The sequence below is a fragment of the Ursus americanus genome, chromosome 26, assembly GCF_024610735.1.
Source record: "Ursus americanus isolate L20-20 chromosome 26, mUrsAme1.1.p, whole genome shotgun sequence".
NCBI lineage: Eukaryota > Metazoa > Chordata > Mammalia > Carnivora > Ursidae > Ursus > Ursus americanus.
Window position 1 is genome coordinate 9,150,566 of NC_142152.1, and position 18,604 is coordinate 9,169,169.

At 36.8% G+C, this 18,604-nt stretch overlaps 1 protein-coding gene across 1 annotated transcript in view; it reads left to right on the plus strand.

The window, feature by feature from the left end:
* Positions 1-1,845: 1,845 nt before the first annotated feature.
* SYT16 (synaptotagmin 16) overlaps positions 1,846-18,604 on the plus strand; it is a 102,704-nt gene continuing 85,945 nt past the window's right edge. Inside the window, 1 exon segment of the mRNA XM_045810562.2 lies at positions 1,846-2,368. Within this exon segment, the coding sequence (XP_045666518.2) occupies positions 1,846-2,368 (523 nt within the window).

Genomic DNA, 18,604 nt, shown 5'->3' on the forward strand with positions numbered 1-18,604 from the left:
ATGGCCGAATATGCGATTTTGGTGAGACACCCAAGTGCAGCTATTTCCTTAGATGAACATTTCTCAAACTTTGGTGTATATCAGAATCAACTGAGGAGCTCGACAAAAATAAAAAGATGCAGGGCCTATTCCTTCAACCCACCTGAGCCTCTGCTTTTTTATTAGCTTACCAGGTGATTCTCACACAAAGTTTGTGAACCAGTAGCTTAGATAACCAGAGATCCAAGCCTATATAAAGGGATTGAACTATGGGCTGGAGATGTATATTTTGGAGTTAAAAAAGAAGTGTTGAGACTTATGGGTGGGTCAGCTCTCCCAGCTGATGAGTATGAAGGGGCAGGAGGAGTACCCATAGGACAATGAGTGGTTGCATATATGTAGTTGGTGGGAAGACAAGGAAGAGCCTGAAAGACAGACACGTGAATTATTTAGCATAAAGGGAAACTGCAGAGAGCTCATTTCCCTTTAATTGGAATGTGGGCTCCATGGGACAGACCTAAGGTTTACCTTACACCTGGCATTGTGCCTAGCACTTAATAGGTACTTATCAATATTTGTTTATTGATGAATCAATGTATATATGAATGGCTATTACAAGAGCCCCCCCAAAAAAGCTAAAAAGAAATTCTTAGGAAAATGTAGGCAATCCTATCAATTGCAGTAGCTGAAGGACAAGAAGGCTGAAACATCTCGGAGTGCTGGTGAACTGAGTAACAAGGAAGCTAGTGCTATAAACGAGAGGGGGTAATTAAGTGCAAGAGAGAATTTAGGCTCTGTGGTCATTTATAGCATTCATCCTGAGCTGTTGATGAGCATTAATATGTATATAATATGTATATAATAATAATAATATATATACATATCGCCACACTCACACGCAATACACATACACACGCAAAAGCACGTATATGTATATATGTTTGTATGTGGTATACGTATGAAAGTATAGACGTTCAGCTCTAGAATCTTCATTATGCCCTGTTGCTCTGTCGATGTCCTATAGCTGCCTCCTTCGGGTTGTGAACCTTGGGGGAAGAAGGGTCTCTCAGGAGTCTTCCGAGGTTGTGGAGGGTTGTCTTCGGGAGGTTGGAACGCAAACAATGGCAATGGGATGCGAGGGTCACGTCTCCAGTAAGCTGCATACTGCACTTGCCACTCTGTGTTTCAGTGGTTTTGCTCCCCAAGAATAGATATGATTTGTAGAAATTACATAAAAATATAAAATCTTACTTTAAGATCTGTTAAAAGCTTTTGAATTCCAGGCACACATTTCCTTTGAAAGGATAAGTCTTTGTGTCATGAAGCAGAGATGCTTATTAGCCCGCTTGCTGGGATCTGCAGGTTCGTAGATGAAGCATCCAACCTTTCTTGTATTTTGAAATGTCATATCCAACTGCCTCTTAAGGAAGATTCATTTAGCCTTTTCACACTGTTAAGTACGGTCTATGGGGATAGACTTCTCTCAGTCCATATGAATAGAGCCCATCACCGCTGATGGAAGTTTTGCACATGCCTGAGCAGATGAATAGGCATTGAAGTAATCTACATTTAGACTTTCACAGTAATTTTTATTTAGCTACTTTCAGATTTCAATGATGATTTTTTGTCCCCGAACGTTGTTTGACATTGATTGTAGGTATCTGGTAATGGGTCTGAGGTTGTTGTTGTAATAGGTGTAAGTATTTCTTTCCTCTGTTTCAGCCGAGAAGTTTTGAGAGTGAACTATTCACAGCCATTAAGAGACCTCCAATTTAATTTGTCATCATGCTTGTTCTGTAGTTCACATTAAGTCCAGAGTACTGAAGGAGCTGGACAAGTGGACTTGTAGACATCAGATAGCTGGCCATGGTTTTGGCCATGGCATCTCAGGATGCTCAGAACTTCTTCCAGCCTCTGTCTTCCTGGATATCTTGGGTTTATGAAGCTCTCCAGCAAGCAGGAGATACACTATCTGCTTCGCTGGTTAACTTAAGCAAACAAGACTCTAAATTGAGTGACAAGCTAGACCAGGACTTAGATGATACTCAGATTCAGGAAGCTTACTTTGAAGATGAAGAACAAGGCAATGATTGACGTCGAGAGGGTGCAAATCCCTTGTTTCTTGAAGTGAATCATTTCACCTGTTGTGATAGTGATTTGCAGGACTCTGCCCAGAGTTCGAGCCCCAGACTTAGCCAACATGCAAAGGACTCGTGTTCCGTAATGTCCCAGTGGCCCAGTCAGGCCCTTGATGACCAAAAGCTACCACATGTGATTTCTTCTATTGCTGAGGAAGAACACCACCTTGAAAAGCAAAGGAGTGACCTTCAACACAGCTTTGACAGCCAGCTCTCTGGTATTTTAGAAAATGTTAATGGAAAAAAGCAAGGTAAGGTAGCCAGTGATCATTTTCTCTGGGTTCTTCCAAGGGACATTTCTACTAATTACATTTTTTGACTTTAGTTATCATATGAAGTTTATTTTTTTTCTCTCCTATACTTTTCCACATACCTTCTTCTTATTGAGAGATCTACTCCTTAGGAATATTTTCAACATATAAAACTTTGGGAGATCCATATTCGTGGGCTCCATATTTCAGAACAATAATTCAGAGCAAGTAAAATGGTGAAAACAAGTCTGTAGGTTCTGTTTGAGAAGCCATTGTGCATATGTCATCTTTTTAAAAATATCTTTTAAAATGTTCTCTTTTTTCCCACTAGGTTAGGAATCTCTAGATGTTACTATATTATTCAGTGTGAAATCCTGTGCAAAAAGCCATACTTGTTGCAAAATTTTTAGTTGATAACACTCCAAGAACACTTTTCACAGTGTTTCACTGAGACGTGATGTGAGATGACAGTAGATAGGAAATCTTTGAAATAAGAATAGCTTGATTTTCTTTAAGCCTTGAGTGGAAAGGACACATTTAAAACAAACTGTCTTTAGAGCTTTATCCTGTCAGATATCTTGAATTTAGTGAAAATGTAATTAACTCTGTAAAAGTAGCTGTAGTATGTCCTGGCATGAATTTTTCAGGATTCTAATGCTCAAGCCTAAACTAAGGACATTCCATTGGTTGAGGGGACAGAGGTGGCTGATAGGCCAAGAAAGGTGTTGGGTGTGTGTATGTGATGTGTGGTTGTAATGCATCTCTCGCCAAGATTATTGGATCTTTTACATGACATAAAGGTGAAGTCATTAATTCTTTTCTTTTTGAAGGGAGCAGACTTTTCTGAGATACTTCACAGCCTTTTCATGCATTTTCAGTGATTCCTCTTAGCTTTATCTTTTTAGGGAAACATTTTATCCAGATCCCATGAAGCCTTAGAAAATGAGGAAACATAATTTCATTTTCTTTTTATAGTACTTTCTTGATACTCTTACTTAACTTAATGTTGAAATGCTAGAATAATTTGGTAAAAACAGGGTAGGCTGATATTCTCTCTGAATCTGATAAACTTATAAATAAATGCAATTTCAAGTCTTTAAAAATTATGTGTAGAGATAATTCTAGAAATATCTGGGCAACCAATAAGATTTCTTAGATTCAAATCGAAATTTCTATTCCTATTTTAGAAAATTCTTGCTAAAGTTAAAATTATTAACATGAATTTGGTTTTTATAGTTGCTTAACATTGGGTTTTTAAATTTTTTTAAATTGTTGTAATAATCTAATGGCAGTGAAACAATTGTGTTCATTTATTTACTCAGGGGTGGTTTATTCACTTGATTGTAGCTTCTTAGAAGGCAGGGGCCACACTGTAGATTAATTTTTGTGTCCTTAACATCAAGCACAATGTTAGGTATATAACAGGACACCAAATAATAATTAATGATAGAACAACAACAAAGAAAGCTAACACTCTAAGAAGCAGATACTATTATTCTTCTCACTTCACAGTTGAGAAGACCGATGCTTAGAGTATTTGAGAATATACCCAAGACCCATATTTAGAACGAGGCACAGCTCAGGGAGTCTGATTCTAGAGTTTATACATATTCTTTCTTTTTTTCCTCCCCCTTTTCAAGGTATAATTTACATATGGCAAAATTCATTCTTGTTAATATACAGTTCTGTGAGTTTTAATGTGCAGTCATGTCACCAGTGCCACAGTCGAGGTATAAACAGTTCCATCGCCTTATTCCCCCAAGTCCGTTTGTACTAATTTCTCTTCTCTATGTCCAGCTCCTGGCAATTGCTGGTATATTTTCTCTCTATCATTTTGTCTTTTCCAGAATGCTATATAAATGGAAATATGCAGATGATAGCCTTTTGAGTCTGGCTTCTTTTATAATGCACTTACAGTAATGCGTCTAAGATCTATCCATTGCTCTGCGTTTCTGTAGTTCGCTATTTGTTTTGTTTTGTTTTAATTGCTGAGTAGTATTCCATTGCATGAATGGACCATAGTTTGTTGATCCATTCATCAGCTATGGGCTGAATACTTGGGTTGTTTCCAGTTTTTAGCAATGTAAATAAAGCTGCTATAAACATTTGCAAAACAGGCTTTGGTGCAAATGTAAGTTTTCGCTTCAACTCGGTAAGTACCTAGGAGTGGAATTGTTAGGTCATATAGGAGGTATAGGTTTAATTTTATAAAAAAAAAAAAATTCTGCTGTTTTCTGAAGTACTATTTTGCATTCCCCAAAGTAACGTATGAGATTTCTAGTCACTCATATCCTCACCAGCACTTTGCAGTAATGTTATTACAAAAAAATTTTTTTAGCCATTCTCATAGGTGTGTAGAGATAGCTCATGTTGGGAGATAACTCTCCATTGGTCTTTTGCATGTTTGTATGTCCTTGAGCAAAACCACAAACAGCCTTTTATTTTGGACTAGCTTTTCAAGGATGTTTGTATGACAAAGAACCTTGGAAGATAGAGATAGTGTCTCTCTTCGGAGTAGAGAGAAGATTTGTTTGCTACTCAGTCTAATAAAGGTAATGTCTCTCTTCAAGGAGAAACTTAGGCAGATTTGCTTGCACATGATAGAGGTTTTGCAAGCTTGGTGCTCCTTGGCTGTGACATAAACCCCCTACCTGCACAACATCTATCTCCACGTGCCTCTGCATCGCCCCCCATTGTACTTGGACAGTGGAGGACTGACATGAATGTGGTGTTCATGGTGTATGTTGCGCTGGAATAAACGGTCCTTGGTCTCTGACCAGAAGTCTTGCGTCTTCTGCCAACATCTATAAAACAGTGGCAGGCTAACTTGTTGCTGTGCAAGTGAGATAAAATCTCAGGCCTTTCATAGGTTTTAACATCTCGTTTTAATTTTAATTTGTGTTTCCCTAACAGCTAATGGCATTGAGCATCTTTTCATGTGGTTATTTATCATCTGTGTCCCTTCTTAGTAAAGTCTTCAAATCTTTTGTCCACTTTTATTGAATTGCTTTTTTAATTTTGAGATTTGAAAGTTAAGTTTATATTCTGAGTATGAGTTACTTTTCTGTGGTCTTTTCTCTCAGTCTATGATTTACAAATATTTTTTTCCAGTTCTGTGGCTTATCTTTTCATTCTTTTAACAGTGTCCCTCAAAAAACAGATTCTTAATTACATGAAACCCAACTTATCAATTTTTTAAAATGAATTGTGCTTTTGTTAGCATATCTAAGAAATATTCATATAACCTGGGGTCACAAAGATTTTTTCTCATTTTATTCTAGAAATTTTAGAGTTATGGGTTTTACATTTAGGGCTATCCATTTGAATATCCATTTTGATGTAAGTTTTTATATGATGTAAGGTATGGATGGAGGTGTTTCCCTCCCACCCTCAATATAGAGGTTCAATCATTTGTAGAAATGACTACCCTATCTCCATTATGTGCTTTGGTATCTTTGTCAGAAATATATTATCTATATATGCATGGTCTATTGCTAGACTCTGTATTTTCCCTTAATCTATATTTGTATTCTTTCTCCAGTATCACACTGTCTTGATTCCTATAGCTGTATAATAGGTCTTAAAATCAGGTAGTGTGAGCCCTCCAACTTTATTGTTAAAAAAATTTTTTTGACTATTCTAGTTTATTTGGTTTTCTATATAATTTTTAGAATAAGCTTTTGATTAAAAATTATGCTGAGAATTTGATTGGAATTATGTTGAATTCATAGATCAATTTGGAAAGAATGACATGTTAATAATTTTTGTTTTTCAATTCATGAACATGGTATATTGCTTTATTTAGTCTTGAATATCGTCTTTGTGTTTTGTTTTGTAGTTTCCAGCATAAAGGTCTCATATGTATTTTGTTAGATTTCTACCTATTTCCTTTTTTTGGATTCTATTGTAAATAGTACTTTTATAACTTTCAATTCGAAGCTGCTGCTTGCTAGTATATAAAAATACCATTGACTTTTATCTGCAACCAAACATTGTTAATATGTTGTCATTCTATTAAAAACATCTTCTAGTTTCCCTTTGACTTCTTTTTAATTCATGGTTTATTTAAAAGTATATTAGTTATGTTCCAAGTATTAGGAATATTTTAGATAACTTCCTGTAACCAATTTCTAATTTAATCCAGTTATGGGCTAAGCACATATTTTATATGATTTTGGGTTTTTTTAATTTTTTAATTTTTATTTTTTTATAATTTTTTGTATTGTTATATTAGTCACCATACAGTAGATCCCCAGTTTTTGATGCAATGTTCCATGATTCATTATTTGCATATAACACCTAGTGTGATTTTGGGTTTTTTTTAATTAATTGTTTTGTTTTATCACTCTGAATATGTTCTGACTTGTTGGTTATTTCCTGTGTACTTGAAAAATACTGTATTTTGCTGTTGTTGGGCACAGTGTTCTATAAATTACTTCAAGTTTTTTGAGGCTGTTTTTTCAGATTTTTTATATACTTATTTTACTACTAATTTTGCGAAATGATTTTGTTCTGTTGATTACTGAGAGAAAAGTATTACAGTCTCTAATCCTTCTTGTGGATTTGATTATTTCTCTCTCTGGTTCTTTTTTTTTTTTTTTAAGATTTTATTTATTTATTTGACGGAGATAGAGACAGCCAGCGAGAGAGGGAACACAAGCAGGGGGAGTGGGAGAGGAAGAAGCAGGCTCATAGCGGAGGAGCCTGATGTGGGGCTCGATCCCGTAACACCGGGATCACGCCCTGAGCCGAAGGCAGACGCTTAACCGCTGTGCCACCCAGGCGCCCCCTCTCTCTGGTTCTATCAGTTTTTGCTTCATGTAGTTTGAAGCCCTGTTGGTAATTCCATACACATTTTAGAAATATGTGTCTCCTTGATGAATTGACCTCTTTTTCATTATGTTATATACCTTTTTTTTATATACCTTTTTTATCCCTAAAGTCTATTTTGATATTATTATGGCTATTCCAGCTTTCTTTTGATTAGTGTTGGCATGGTATATTCTTTTCTATTCATTAACTTTATTTTTTTTAATTTTAAAATATTTTATTTATTTATTTGAAAGAGAGAGAGAGAGCACAAGCAAGGAGGGGACAGAGGGGGAAGGAGAAGCCGATTCCTCTCTGAACAGGTAGCCTGATGAGGGGCTTCATCCTAGGACCCCAAGATCATGACCTGAGCTGAAGGCAGATGCTTAACTGACTGAGCCACCCAGGTGCCCCTATTCATTAACTTTATTTTATTTTATTTTTTAAAAGATTTTATTTATTTATTTAACACAGATAGAGACAGCCAGCGAGAGAGGGAACACAAGCAGGGGGAGTGGGAGAGGAAGAAGCAGGCTCATAGTGGAGGAGCCTGATGCGGGGCTCGATCCCATAACGCTGGGATCACGCCCTGAGCCGAAGGCAGACACTTAACCGCTGTGCCACCCAGGCTCCCCTGCTATTCATTAACTTTAAATTTGTCTTTATGTGTACAGTGGGATTCTTGTACATGGCATAAAATTGGGTCTTATTTTTTTTTAAATCCAATCTGACAAATTTTCACTGTTAATTGGTCTTAACTTTATAATCAATATAATTATTGATATTGTTGAATTAAAATCTATCATCTTGTTAGATTATTTCCTATTTGTTTTATCTATTCTTTGTCTCTTTTATCCTATTTTTTTCATGTCTTCTTTTGAATTGAGTATTTTTAAGATTCCATTTCATCTCTACTCTGGGTTCATCATTTATATCTCTTTTTAAAAATTTTTTAAAAAATTTATATCTCTTTTAAAAAATGTTTAATGGTCATTCTAGGATTTACAACATGTATCTTTAATTGCAGTCTGTCTTGAAATATTTTATTGCTTTACATATAGTTTGATGATGCTACAACAGTGTATTCCCGATTCTTCCTTCATATCCTTTGTTTTATTGTGATATATTTTACTTTTATACATGCAATAAATACTCAATACATTGATGCTGTTTTGCTTTAGAAGGTTGGTTGTTTCTCTAAATGATTAACATAAGGAAAAAAGAATTTTATATTTACCTCATTTATGCTGTTTGAAGCTCTTTAGCTTGTGCATATATGCTGCTAATGAATTATCTTAGTGGTCTGAAAAATATTTATTTTTGAATCTATTTCAGCAAGGTATGAAATTCTGAATTGAGACTTATTTTTCCCCCAGCACTTTAAGGTTGCCATTTAACTGTCTTATGGCTTGCATCGTTTTCATATGAGAAGTATACTATAATTCTTACTTTTGTTCTTCTGCATGTAATGTATCTTTTTTCTACTGGATACCTTCAAGATTTTGTGCTTATCTGTGGTTTCCAGCAGCTGTATGTAGGGGTGTGTGTGTGTGTGTGTGTGTGTGTGTGTGTGTGGCATGTGTATATATGTGTGTGTGTTCTGGTATTCATTTTTCTTGGTTTTCTCTGATCTTTTTGTGTTTGTGGTTTAGTGAGTTTCATTACTTCTGGAAAATTCTTGGCTATCATCTTTCAAATATTGCTTCTAATACAATTTTTGCTCATCTCTCTAGTATTTGAGTTTTACGAGTATCAGACTATTTGATATCATCCCACAGCTCTTGAGTGTTCTTTTTCCTTCACTCTTTTTTGCTTTTTGTATTTTGGTATAGGTAGCACAATCTAATGTCATATATGCTTCAAGTTTACTAATATTTTCTTTGTATTATTATCAGGTCTGATGATAAGTCCACTGAAAGCATTTTTCATCTCTGTTACCATATTTTTTATTTCTAGCATTTTGATTTGACTTAAAAAATAACTTCAGTCTTCTTTGCCGAAATTTCATATGGGTTTATTATGCATGTTTCCCCCTTTCCTCACTATGGCTTTTAACATATTAATTATAGTTATTTTAAATCTCCTGTCTGATAGTTCCAACATCAGAGTCATCTCTGGGTTTGGCTTTTTTGATTGCTTTGTCTACTGACAGTGTATTTTTCCTTTCTGTTTTTGTTTCTTGTAATTTTTTATTCAAAACCAAACATCATAGTTAGGGAATGTAAATAATATTTCTGTCTGGAAATAGGTTAGCCTTTTCTAAAGCTGGGAGAAAATTGAGTCAATTTAATCAGAATTTGATCTGGGTTTGGGCTTTGTTGTTACATTAATCTCAGTGCTTTACAGGCTTCAAAATTTTCTATTATTACATTGTGTTTGGGGTAGGGGCTTGTTTACTACAGAGTTTTGTCAAAATCTCCATCTTCAACTTTAAGTCTCTACTTTTTGTCTGTTTCTCAGAAAGGGTCTCTCTTTTTAGGCTTTTCTCCCTTTCCTGGAAAGAGCCTGATCTGTATCTATTATTTGGTATTTGCTAATGTGGTGTGGTTGTGTTGGAAGTTTGTTTTCTGCTGTTAGGGATCAGCCTGTTTTAAGTTGGTCTTACATCCCTATGTCTTAGGATTAGGGTCTTCTCAATAATCCTGCCCTCCTCCAATGGTATGACCCCAAGACTTCTTTCTGCCTCTTCCCCAGAGGTGGAAGTTTTTATTTTGTTTTATTCACTCACCTTAATGTGTCTTTATTTGTAGTCTGGGGGTGACGACATTTGCTGCCCTTCCCCAGGTGGCTTAAAGCTTTTGTTCCATAATGGGAAAAGAATAGAGGAATCTTAGTGAGACTTCTTATCTTTCCTATGGCATCTGCTCTTCCCCTCCTCTGGACTATACTATGAGAGAAACTTCCTTCACTCTTGCCCTGCCCTGCTCCCAGTCTTTCTTGTGAGTCTCAGGTGAGTTTTGTGGAGAAGAGCTTCTAAGTGGGCTTCAATTTTCCTTGAGTTTGTGACTGCTTTGGGTTTTGTACTCTTGTGCTGGTCCACACTTGGCCTCAGAAATTTCTTGAAAATATTAACTTAATTCTTCTTAATGTCTTTTGTAAACCCAGCATCTGCCCCTAGCAAGCAAATGCTTGAGTCCTTTATACCTTTGAAAGAAGTTTTCCTTTTTTAGCTTTTGGATTTGTTGGTTGCATTACGATATCAGCTCTCTGATGAGTTTAAGAGAATGTGTCATTTTACAAATTACCTAAATTTTATTGTTGTTGTTGTTGTTGTTGTTTAAAGAGTGGGAACATTATTTCCAATGTTCTACATCCTAAGTGGAAGCCAGAACTTAGATCTTACACACTTAACACTGTACTCTAAAATTGAATTGGACATTCTCATTAATTGGGTAGCATGTTTGGGCTGGGAGATAAATGTGCAAAGAAGATGTTGGTTTTCTTGTAATGAGTTCTGGAATTCCTAAGAAATAGTTATATGTAATAAGTCCTATAACAAAAGTTTGTGTAAAGTTACAACAGTTATGTACATGGTAATTCTTGAGATGATTTTGCCAGAGGTGATCCAAAACAGTTCCGCAAAGCAGATGACGTAGGACTGCAAACTCTGAGCATGAGTCAGAATTTAATGGTAAATGGAGGGAGAAAGGCATTCCTTTCGGGGGAAATGGCATGAACACAGACATGTGGACAAGTGCAACATTTTCAGGGATGGAAAATGAGGCCTAGATTTTAGGTTGCAATTGGGAAGGTCTTTATTTTTCTGTGTTAAGGATTTAGCTTTTATTTTGTAAGCAGTTGGAATCTCAAAAATATTATAATCATGAGCGACACCAATGGAGCCTTGTTTTAGGATACCCCTAGCATCAGTTTGGTGGGTAATTTGGGAGAAAGATTGTATGTTAGGGAGCTGTTGTAGTAACTTATAAGAAGAAATAGTGTCTAAAGCAATAGGAATATATAGAGAGAAATAGTTGTCATTTTTTTTCATGACAAAATAATGTCATCAAAAAGGCATCTCAGAGAGCGTTGACAGGGCTTGGACAGAGCAATGGAGCACTGGCTTATTCCAATGGAGGCAGAAGTCCAGGTTTCCCTCTTGGCCTCCTTCACTTTTTAAGGGGTGGTCCTCATTAATGTTGGATTGGGATGGGAGTTCTATCTTCCCTTGTGATTTCCACTAATGCTGAGTTGAGGGTAGCCTTATTACTGTTAGGTGATGGTGAAAGTTCTGTCTCCACTAGAGCTCCTCTGATAACCCCCAAGTTGGGAGGGGCAGGAATGCCTCAATACTTTCAGGTGGGGGTCCAAGCTCCTCATTGGGCTATTCTGATACTGCAGAGTTGGAGGATGCTCATTATTGGCTATCAAAAATCAAAGTCCTGGATCCCCACTTGGCCTTCTCTGGCACCCTCTGGTGGGGGTCTTGGGGTGCCTCATTACATCCTGGTGAGGATGGAAGTCTAGACTCCCCATTTTGACTTTGCTTGCACGGATGAGGGTAGGGAACAGGTTTTTCTGTGTTGTTTGTCTAGAGTAGAACATTTATTGTATAAGAGTTTTCTGTTTTACTAGACTGACCCTTCCTTGGTCCTTTGCATAAAGAGGGTAGGCTTTTCTTGGGGCCTTTGTTGTCTGTGCTGTTGGAATTTCTAGGTTGCCAGTTTCTTCAGCTTCACTCTGGGATATATGTGGCAAAAAACAAAACAAAACAAAACAAAACAAACCCACCCAGGAAACTCAGCACATGCTGTTCCTTGAATTTCATGGTCCCTGGCCAGTCTGCCATCTTCTCTGTACCTTTGGTCTGCTTACCTTTGTTTCATATATAGTGTCTAGGATTTTTGGTTGTACTCAGGGGAAGAATAGGGAAAAGTACAGCTATTCTATCTTCCTGGAAGTGCAAGTCTTTAAATTAGTCCTTAACAGCATTATGACTAAATCTCATCCACTTCTCTCCATTTCACAGTGAAAATAAGAGCGATAGAAAATAGTAAAGGGAGACATGTATCTATAGGTTGATATGGGGAGAAACGTTTCTCTAAAATGAGAGGTTTTGTATGATGGCTGTTCTCACTTAATAAATGTTTATTGACTGTCTACTATGTACACAGCACTATAGGGAATGGATGAGTATACACAAGCATAAGCCATGGGCCTCTCCTTCAGATTATTGAAAAGCTTATACCATTTGTTTAATATGTTCCAGAAGATGTACGAATGTTTTTAATGTCCCGGCTGTTGGTGGCAGTGGGAGTGGGGATGCAGCAGAGATCCAGAATGAGACGGTCCCATTGGCCCAATTCACTCATAACTTTGTAGGTGTGGGAGCTTTCCTAAGTTGCCTCTCGGGACCACCCATCTTTGTGTTTCTTCCTGATGGGGTATAGCCCACTGATTTACTTCCAATGTCTCACAGCCAGTGAACAAAAGCTCTTATTCCTCTTTTCTCAAAATATTTACCTATCCTGAGCACCCTATGAAACCAGGATAAGGGACTGGATTCTTAGCTGTATGACTATTAAACACTTGTTTTTTTGGGATTCTACCTGCTTGTTAGCAGTCTTAAATTATCATCATATGCTCATTTTTTCTTTTCTCCTAACGGATCACGGCAGCTGCAGTACATGGCTGCTTTGCAGTCTATTAAAGAGATGTATTTGGAGATACACTCGGAAAAGGCGGCATTTTAATCAGTGATTTATATGCACTTTTTAAAAAGCCTTGTCAAGCCTGCTTTTCCCATTTAACCTTGAATTCTTTTCATAACATTGTATCTTGATTTTATGTTCCTTAATGTGCCATATTTTTTCTCCACAATAGATTTTAAGCTAAATTGGCCCAAAACAAGAGGGATGCTGAATGCTTTTTGTAACCATGGAAACATTTCTGGGCACTTACTGAGGATCTGGTTGCCAATAGTAATGTAACAGAGAAAAGAGATACACTTCATTTAGCAGTTGCCTATGATTAAGAGGCAGATAGACTCCTTATAGTGCCATCTCAAGACAGGTTTTTTGGTTTAAAGACCCAAATCCAAAACACCAGCTTCTCAGTCAAGAAGCAGTTATGACACCTTTGATATGTGATGGGAAAGAGTTCTAATTGCATTTAAAAATCATCTTTGTTTTCAGTTTTTCACCTCATACTTTTTTTTGAGGCTGTTTTTTAACCACATGTATTTGTTTCCAAGAAATATGCTCACTATTTCCTGAAATAGCCTGCTAATGGAATTAATGTGTTCCAAGTACCCTGGCATATAGAACTTCAGAAACACTCTTTGGCTAGATGGAATGAATTTAAAAAAAAATAGAACAGCAGTCTTCAGAATCATGGTGATACAATTTGACTTTTCAGTCAGATTATGAGGCTAATATAACATGAAAGGGGAAGTCTTGCAGTGTACTTAGTTGCTGGTTGGTCTCAAGCCTTTATGGATTTGGAGGTATTTTGCACTGTCGATGTTCTTCAAAGTGCTTGTGGCAATTGAGACTAAATGTATCAGGCAATATAATGCAATTGATGTATAAATCATGCAGGCTTCATTTCTTTTCAATAGGACACGTTACTGCACGTGAAATGTTGCATCCTGCCTTTCCTTTATTGCAACACTGGAATTTTGCTTTTGCATTGCACAAGTTCATTCCTGAAAGTACACCAACCTCTTATTGAATTTGTCTTCATTCATCAGTACTTCATTTGATAGCATATGCCATCATGTTCCTTGGTTACCCAGAACTGTCCATGGAAAAAGTTTAGTATTCTGCAAAATCTTCAGAATTTGTTTTCTAAAAGCTTTTTGAAATTAATTTTCTTGATATGTTGACTTGCATATTTTAGAAAAGATAGGCATTAATGAACATGCTAGAAGCGGACAGTTTTCAGAGCCTTGACATTGAAGGCAAGGAGATTGTTATTGCCACTGTTGTTTATTTTGCAATTTTTGTGTCATTTTAAAAAGTTTTAGGCGTGTAACAAAATCCTAAATGAACAGAAATTAGCACATATGACTTACACAAATGGTCAAAATGTGGATTTAATTTTTACTTTGATATCTTGTTGTTACTATAATAGAACACTTGAACACTTCTAAGGAAAGATTTAAAATGAGGAAATACAATTTGTTTTCTCTTTTCCCATTCTTACCATCATTAAGAGTGGATTAGAGGGATTAGAGGTAAATTATACTACAAATAAGCTTAAATTTCATTTTTCTAATTGCCGAGACACCAGAAATTTCATTTTATTTATGTGTTATTTTATTTATTTATTTGAGAGAGAGAGAGAGAGAAAACATGTGCATGCACAAGCAGTGGGGGGAGGGGCAGAGGGAGAGAATCTTCAAGCAGACTCCCCGCTGAGCAGAGAACACCACCCGCTCCCCGCCCCCAATGCGCGGCTAAATCTCAGGACCCTGAGATCAGAGCCTGAGCTGAAACTAAGTATCCCATGCCCAACTGACTGAGCCACCCAGGCGCCCCCAGAAATTTCTCTTTAATAATGGAATTATTTCATAATAAAAACTCTCAGTAACAAGAAAAACTCAGGAATCTTCCTTGCCCTGAGACTCAGGCAATGGTAGAGCTAGGTGAATCTTTTGCAATTATCTAGCCTAATTGGGAGGAAGCCAGAGCCAGGTAGGAACTATAAACTTAGTAAGACCTTTTCTTCACTTACTATCTGTTTCTTCTTGCTGAGGGAGATTCTTATTTGTGGGTATGTGCGTTGTTTTTTCATCTTTTAAAATGCCATAGAGATACTATCTTCTCTCCCTCTTCTATTCTCCTTTCTTTGGTAAATCCCCCTTCTCCCTTTCCCCATACTCTTGTCAGATATCCACCTCTGAGGAGAGAAGGTCTTGTTTCTGAAAAGGAGCCTTATAATGGGGTTTCTGATTTGTGATGATGAGTACTTCTTCCCTTTGAGCTCCTGTTAATTATGCTCAGGGGTGGTCTCGGCCACTGCTAATGGAGTTTTTAGTGTCCTTTACATTTCCTAGTTTTTAAATTTATGAAACATTTCAAAACAGAAAAATATAGCATGATATAACAAACACCCACAAATCCACCACTTAACTTGGCCACGTCTTAAGGCTTTGCCATATTGAACTCAGATTTATTTTAAAGAAGTCATCTAGGACAAATATAATTAGAACTCCCTTTGAACTCTTCTTTGTTTTCTTTCTCCTCTCTCTTCCCTAGGAGTAAAAGCAAATCTAAATTTGGGGGTATGATTCCCAGTGTGTTTTATTCTTTTGCTACAAGTATTTGTATCTGTAAATTTTACACAACATAATTTTGCATGTTTTAAAATGGTACAAACTATGTGATATTAAGCATGTTATTCTACAACTTGTTTTTGCTTCCCACTCAATGCTATGCTTTTGAGTAAATCAGAAACGTAGGTTTGGTTTATTTTAACTGTTATATAGTAGTCCACTATATTAAATAATATGCCATTTATCCATTTGTATGTTGATCTAATTTATCCATTTTTAAAAAATTTAGTTAACATACAGTGCAATATTGGTTTCTGGAATGGAAATTAGTGATTCATCATAATTTATGCATTCTTATGAACATCTACTTTATCTCCAAATTTTCACTATTGTGAATAATTGTGCAATGTAAATATATCTTTGAGCACATATACTGGAGTTTCTTTAGATAGCATTTATGAAGGAGACAGTGCCTTTTTGGGCACCTTCCTTTAACCAGGTGCTTTCTTCCTGGGTTGAGTTCCTTTGAATAGATTTTTGGTCCTCCCCGACTTTTTCTTGAGGTGATTCAGATTGGTTCTGTAATAAAAAGAGTCATAACCAATAGTGTGCTGAAGGCATTAATCTAAGAGTTGTGTGTGTTTTCCATACCAAGTTTAAATATTGAATGAGAACGTGGGCAGTGATGTCAAATTTTAGGGGGCTTACAGGCTTCTTTGAAACTTTAACAAAAGTTATGAACCAAAGTGTTCAAAAAACACACACATGGCATATCAAAATGTTTTTATAATGAAATTTCATGGGTTCATGGACCACCTGAAGTTCATCTGTGATACTCTAAATTCTACAAGGCTTACAAGAAAGAGCTAATATAATAATATAGTCAGGAGTCAACCACTAAACCATTTCATTGGAAATTTGGCTTTTCTCCTAAAAAAATAGAGAAATACATTAGGATCTGTGTTGGTCTTAAGCCGTTATCTCTATGCTCAAATCTATTCTGCTATGTCCTACTTTGGATGTTGGCACTGGAATTCTGCAAGCTATAGTTCTCCTTTGCCAGGGGGTATTCTCCTGTGTTGAGCTGAAAGAAGCAGTGGAGGGATATTGGAAGATGGGAGGAAGGGAGAAAGGACTTACTTTTTCCTGCTTTTCCTCATTTTTCCTGTTACTGGCACCCCAGCAGAGCCCTTCACACTGCTGCTAGCAGTTTGGGTTCTAGCTTCCACCTTCTTTCAGCATTCCAGAACCAGCTTTATGGCACCCCACTCAGAGGTGACAACCCTGTCCAGGCAATTTCCCCTCCCCAAACCCAGACTCGGTGGGGCTCCTCTTCTGAGATCCTGAATGACCAGCAGGAGCCCAGTGATACCCCCACCCTCATACCCTATGTCTGAGTCTCATATCCATTGGGCATTATCTCTGAGCTTCTAGTTTCAGTAACCTTGACTACTTCCCTTTGCTTTCTCCAGCTGCAGGGGTGGTAGCTGCTTCCTACAGTTATAATCTCTGAGCTATTTCTATGTTCTTCTTTCTATTCGTTCAATACCCAATAGCTGTAGAACCAATTCTCTATATTAAATTCCCGCTGTTGAAATACTTATTGTGGTTTTTGTTTTCCCAACTCGACTTTGACTAATATAGTCATTAAAGTGTTGTCCAAGCAGTTGTATAGATTTTAAAGTAGTCCATATTAACTGTGGAAGAGCTAGAATGTGCATGTGAACTGAGACTTTCTGAAGATGATAGATAACTGGTAAAATGAGCATCTAAATCTTACCCATATTTGATATTCACCAGGCAAACAAATGTAACATGGCAGACAGTAAATGCTGTCTAGGAAAATAAATCAGGTTAGGGGTAAAAATTAGTCATGTGAGTGGTATTTTATATAGGATGATCTTATATTTTATGTAGAATGACCTGTATTTTATATTAGTGGTGCTATATTTTATATACTATGACCTCTTCAAGAAGGCAGCAGTTAAGCAGAGCTGTGAAGGAAGGGAGGGAGTGAGCTATGCAAATATCTAAGGAAAGAGCGTTGCCAACCGAGGGAAAGTAGTGGGCAAGCCATAGGGGAGGTTGAGAAGTGTGTTTGGCAGATTGATTGTAAGATGCAGCTTTGCCCAAGCTTATCAGCATCTGGCCATCAGTAATACCGACGAGTGGTTACTCTGGAAGTTGTGTTGTTTGTGAAATTTTCTGATGTTTCATAAATCTTTTGCTTAAATAGGTCAAGTATGAGATTATCATAGGAGACATTCTTATTCATGGAAAGACCAAAAACTTTTATATCATCTCACAAATCGGTTTCTTTATGGGGGAGGGTGTAAGAAGAAACATAAAGTTGAAATTTCAAGCATTACCTTCTTAAGCTATAATGTCAGAGCCTATTTCAAAAGCCAGATTAGAACTCCAGGTTTTGCTGGTTTTTATTCTGTTTTGATCCTTCAAAAAGTAGCCACTGCTAAACTTACGTATGGAAAGTTGGAAAACTATTTTCCTGCATTTAGATCCATAATGACACACAGGTTGTTTTTTTGTTTGTTTGTTTTTGTTTTTTGTTATTTTTTTATGTAAACCTGTGCTAGATCAGTTTGTATATAAACCACTGTTTCTGACTCTCGATACTTCCCTTTGCAAGGCTGAACTTCCTCGTAACCATAAAATGGCATTGAGGCAATATTGCTTGTGTCCCAGAAGCCATGCTATTTTCATAATTGAACCAAATTCAAGTCATACTGGGAATTTCTCAGTTTCTTATAAGCAAAGAAAAAGAGGGAGTGAACTCAAGTAATTGATAAATCTGGAAGTAAATCTGGTTTCCTGAGTTCTCTCCGGGAGTTCAAATGTTATCTTTGGTACCTGTTTTTTCTTCCCTTACTTCCAGTCTTTTCTCTGCTTCTATCTGAGCTGGCTCCATTCTTTGGTTCTGTGTATAGTGAGATGGTTGCCAGAAGCTCCAGGTTTATATCTTCCTAGGTTATAATCCAGTGGAAAAAGAAATGCCAATTTACGACAACTTGAAAAAATAATTCCAGGGTTAGCACTAATTGGTTTTTATTTGCTTGGCTTGGCTTTAATTATGTGGCAAACCTTAGCCATCATTTATAAATCAGGGAAATGTGATGCTCTGATTGGACAGGACTATGTCACATGTCACTCCTGGACTTGGTATAGATAGAGCTTTACCAGAAAAATGGTCT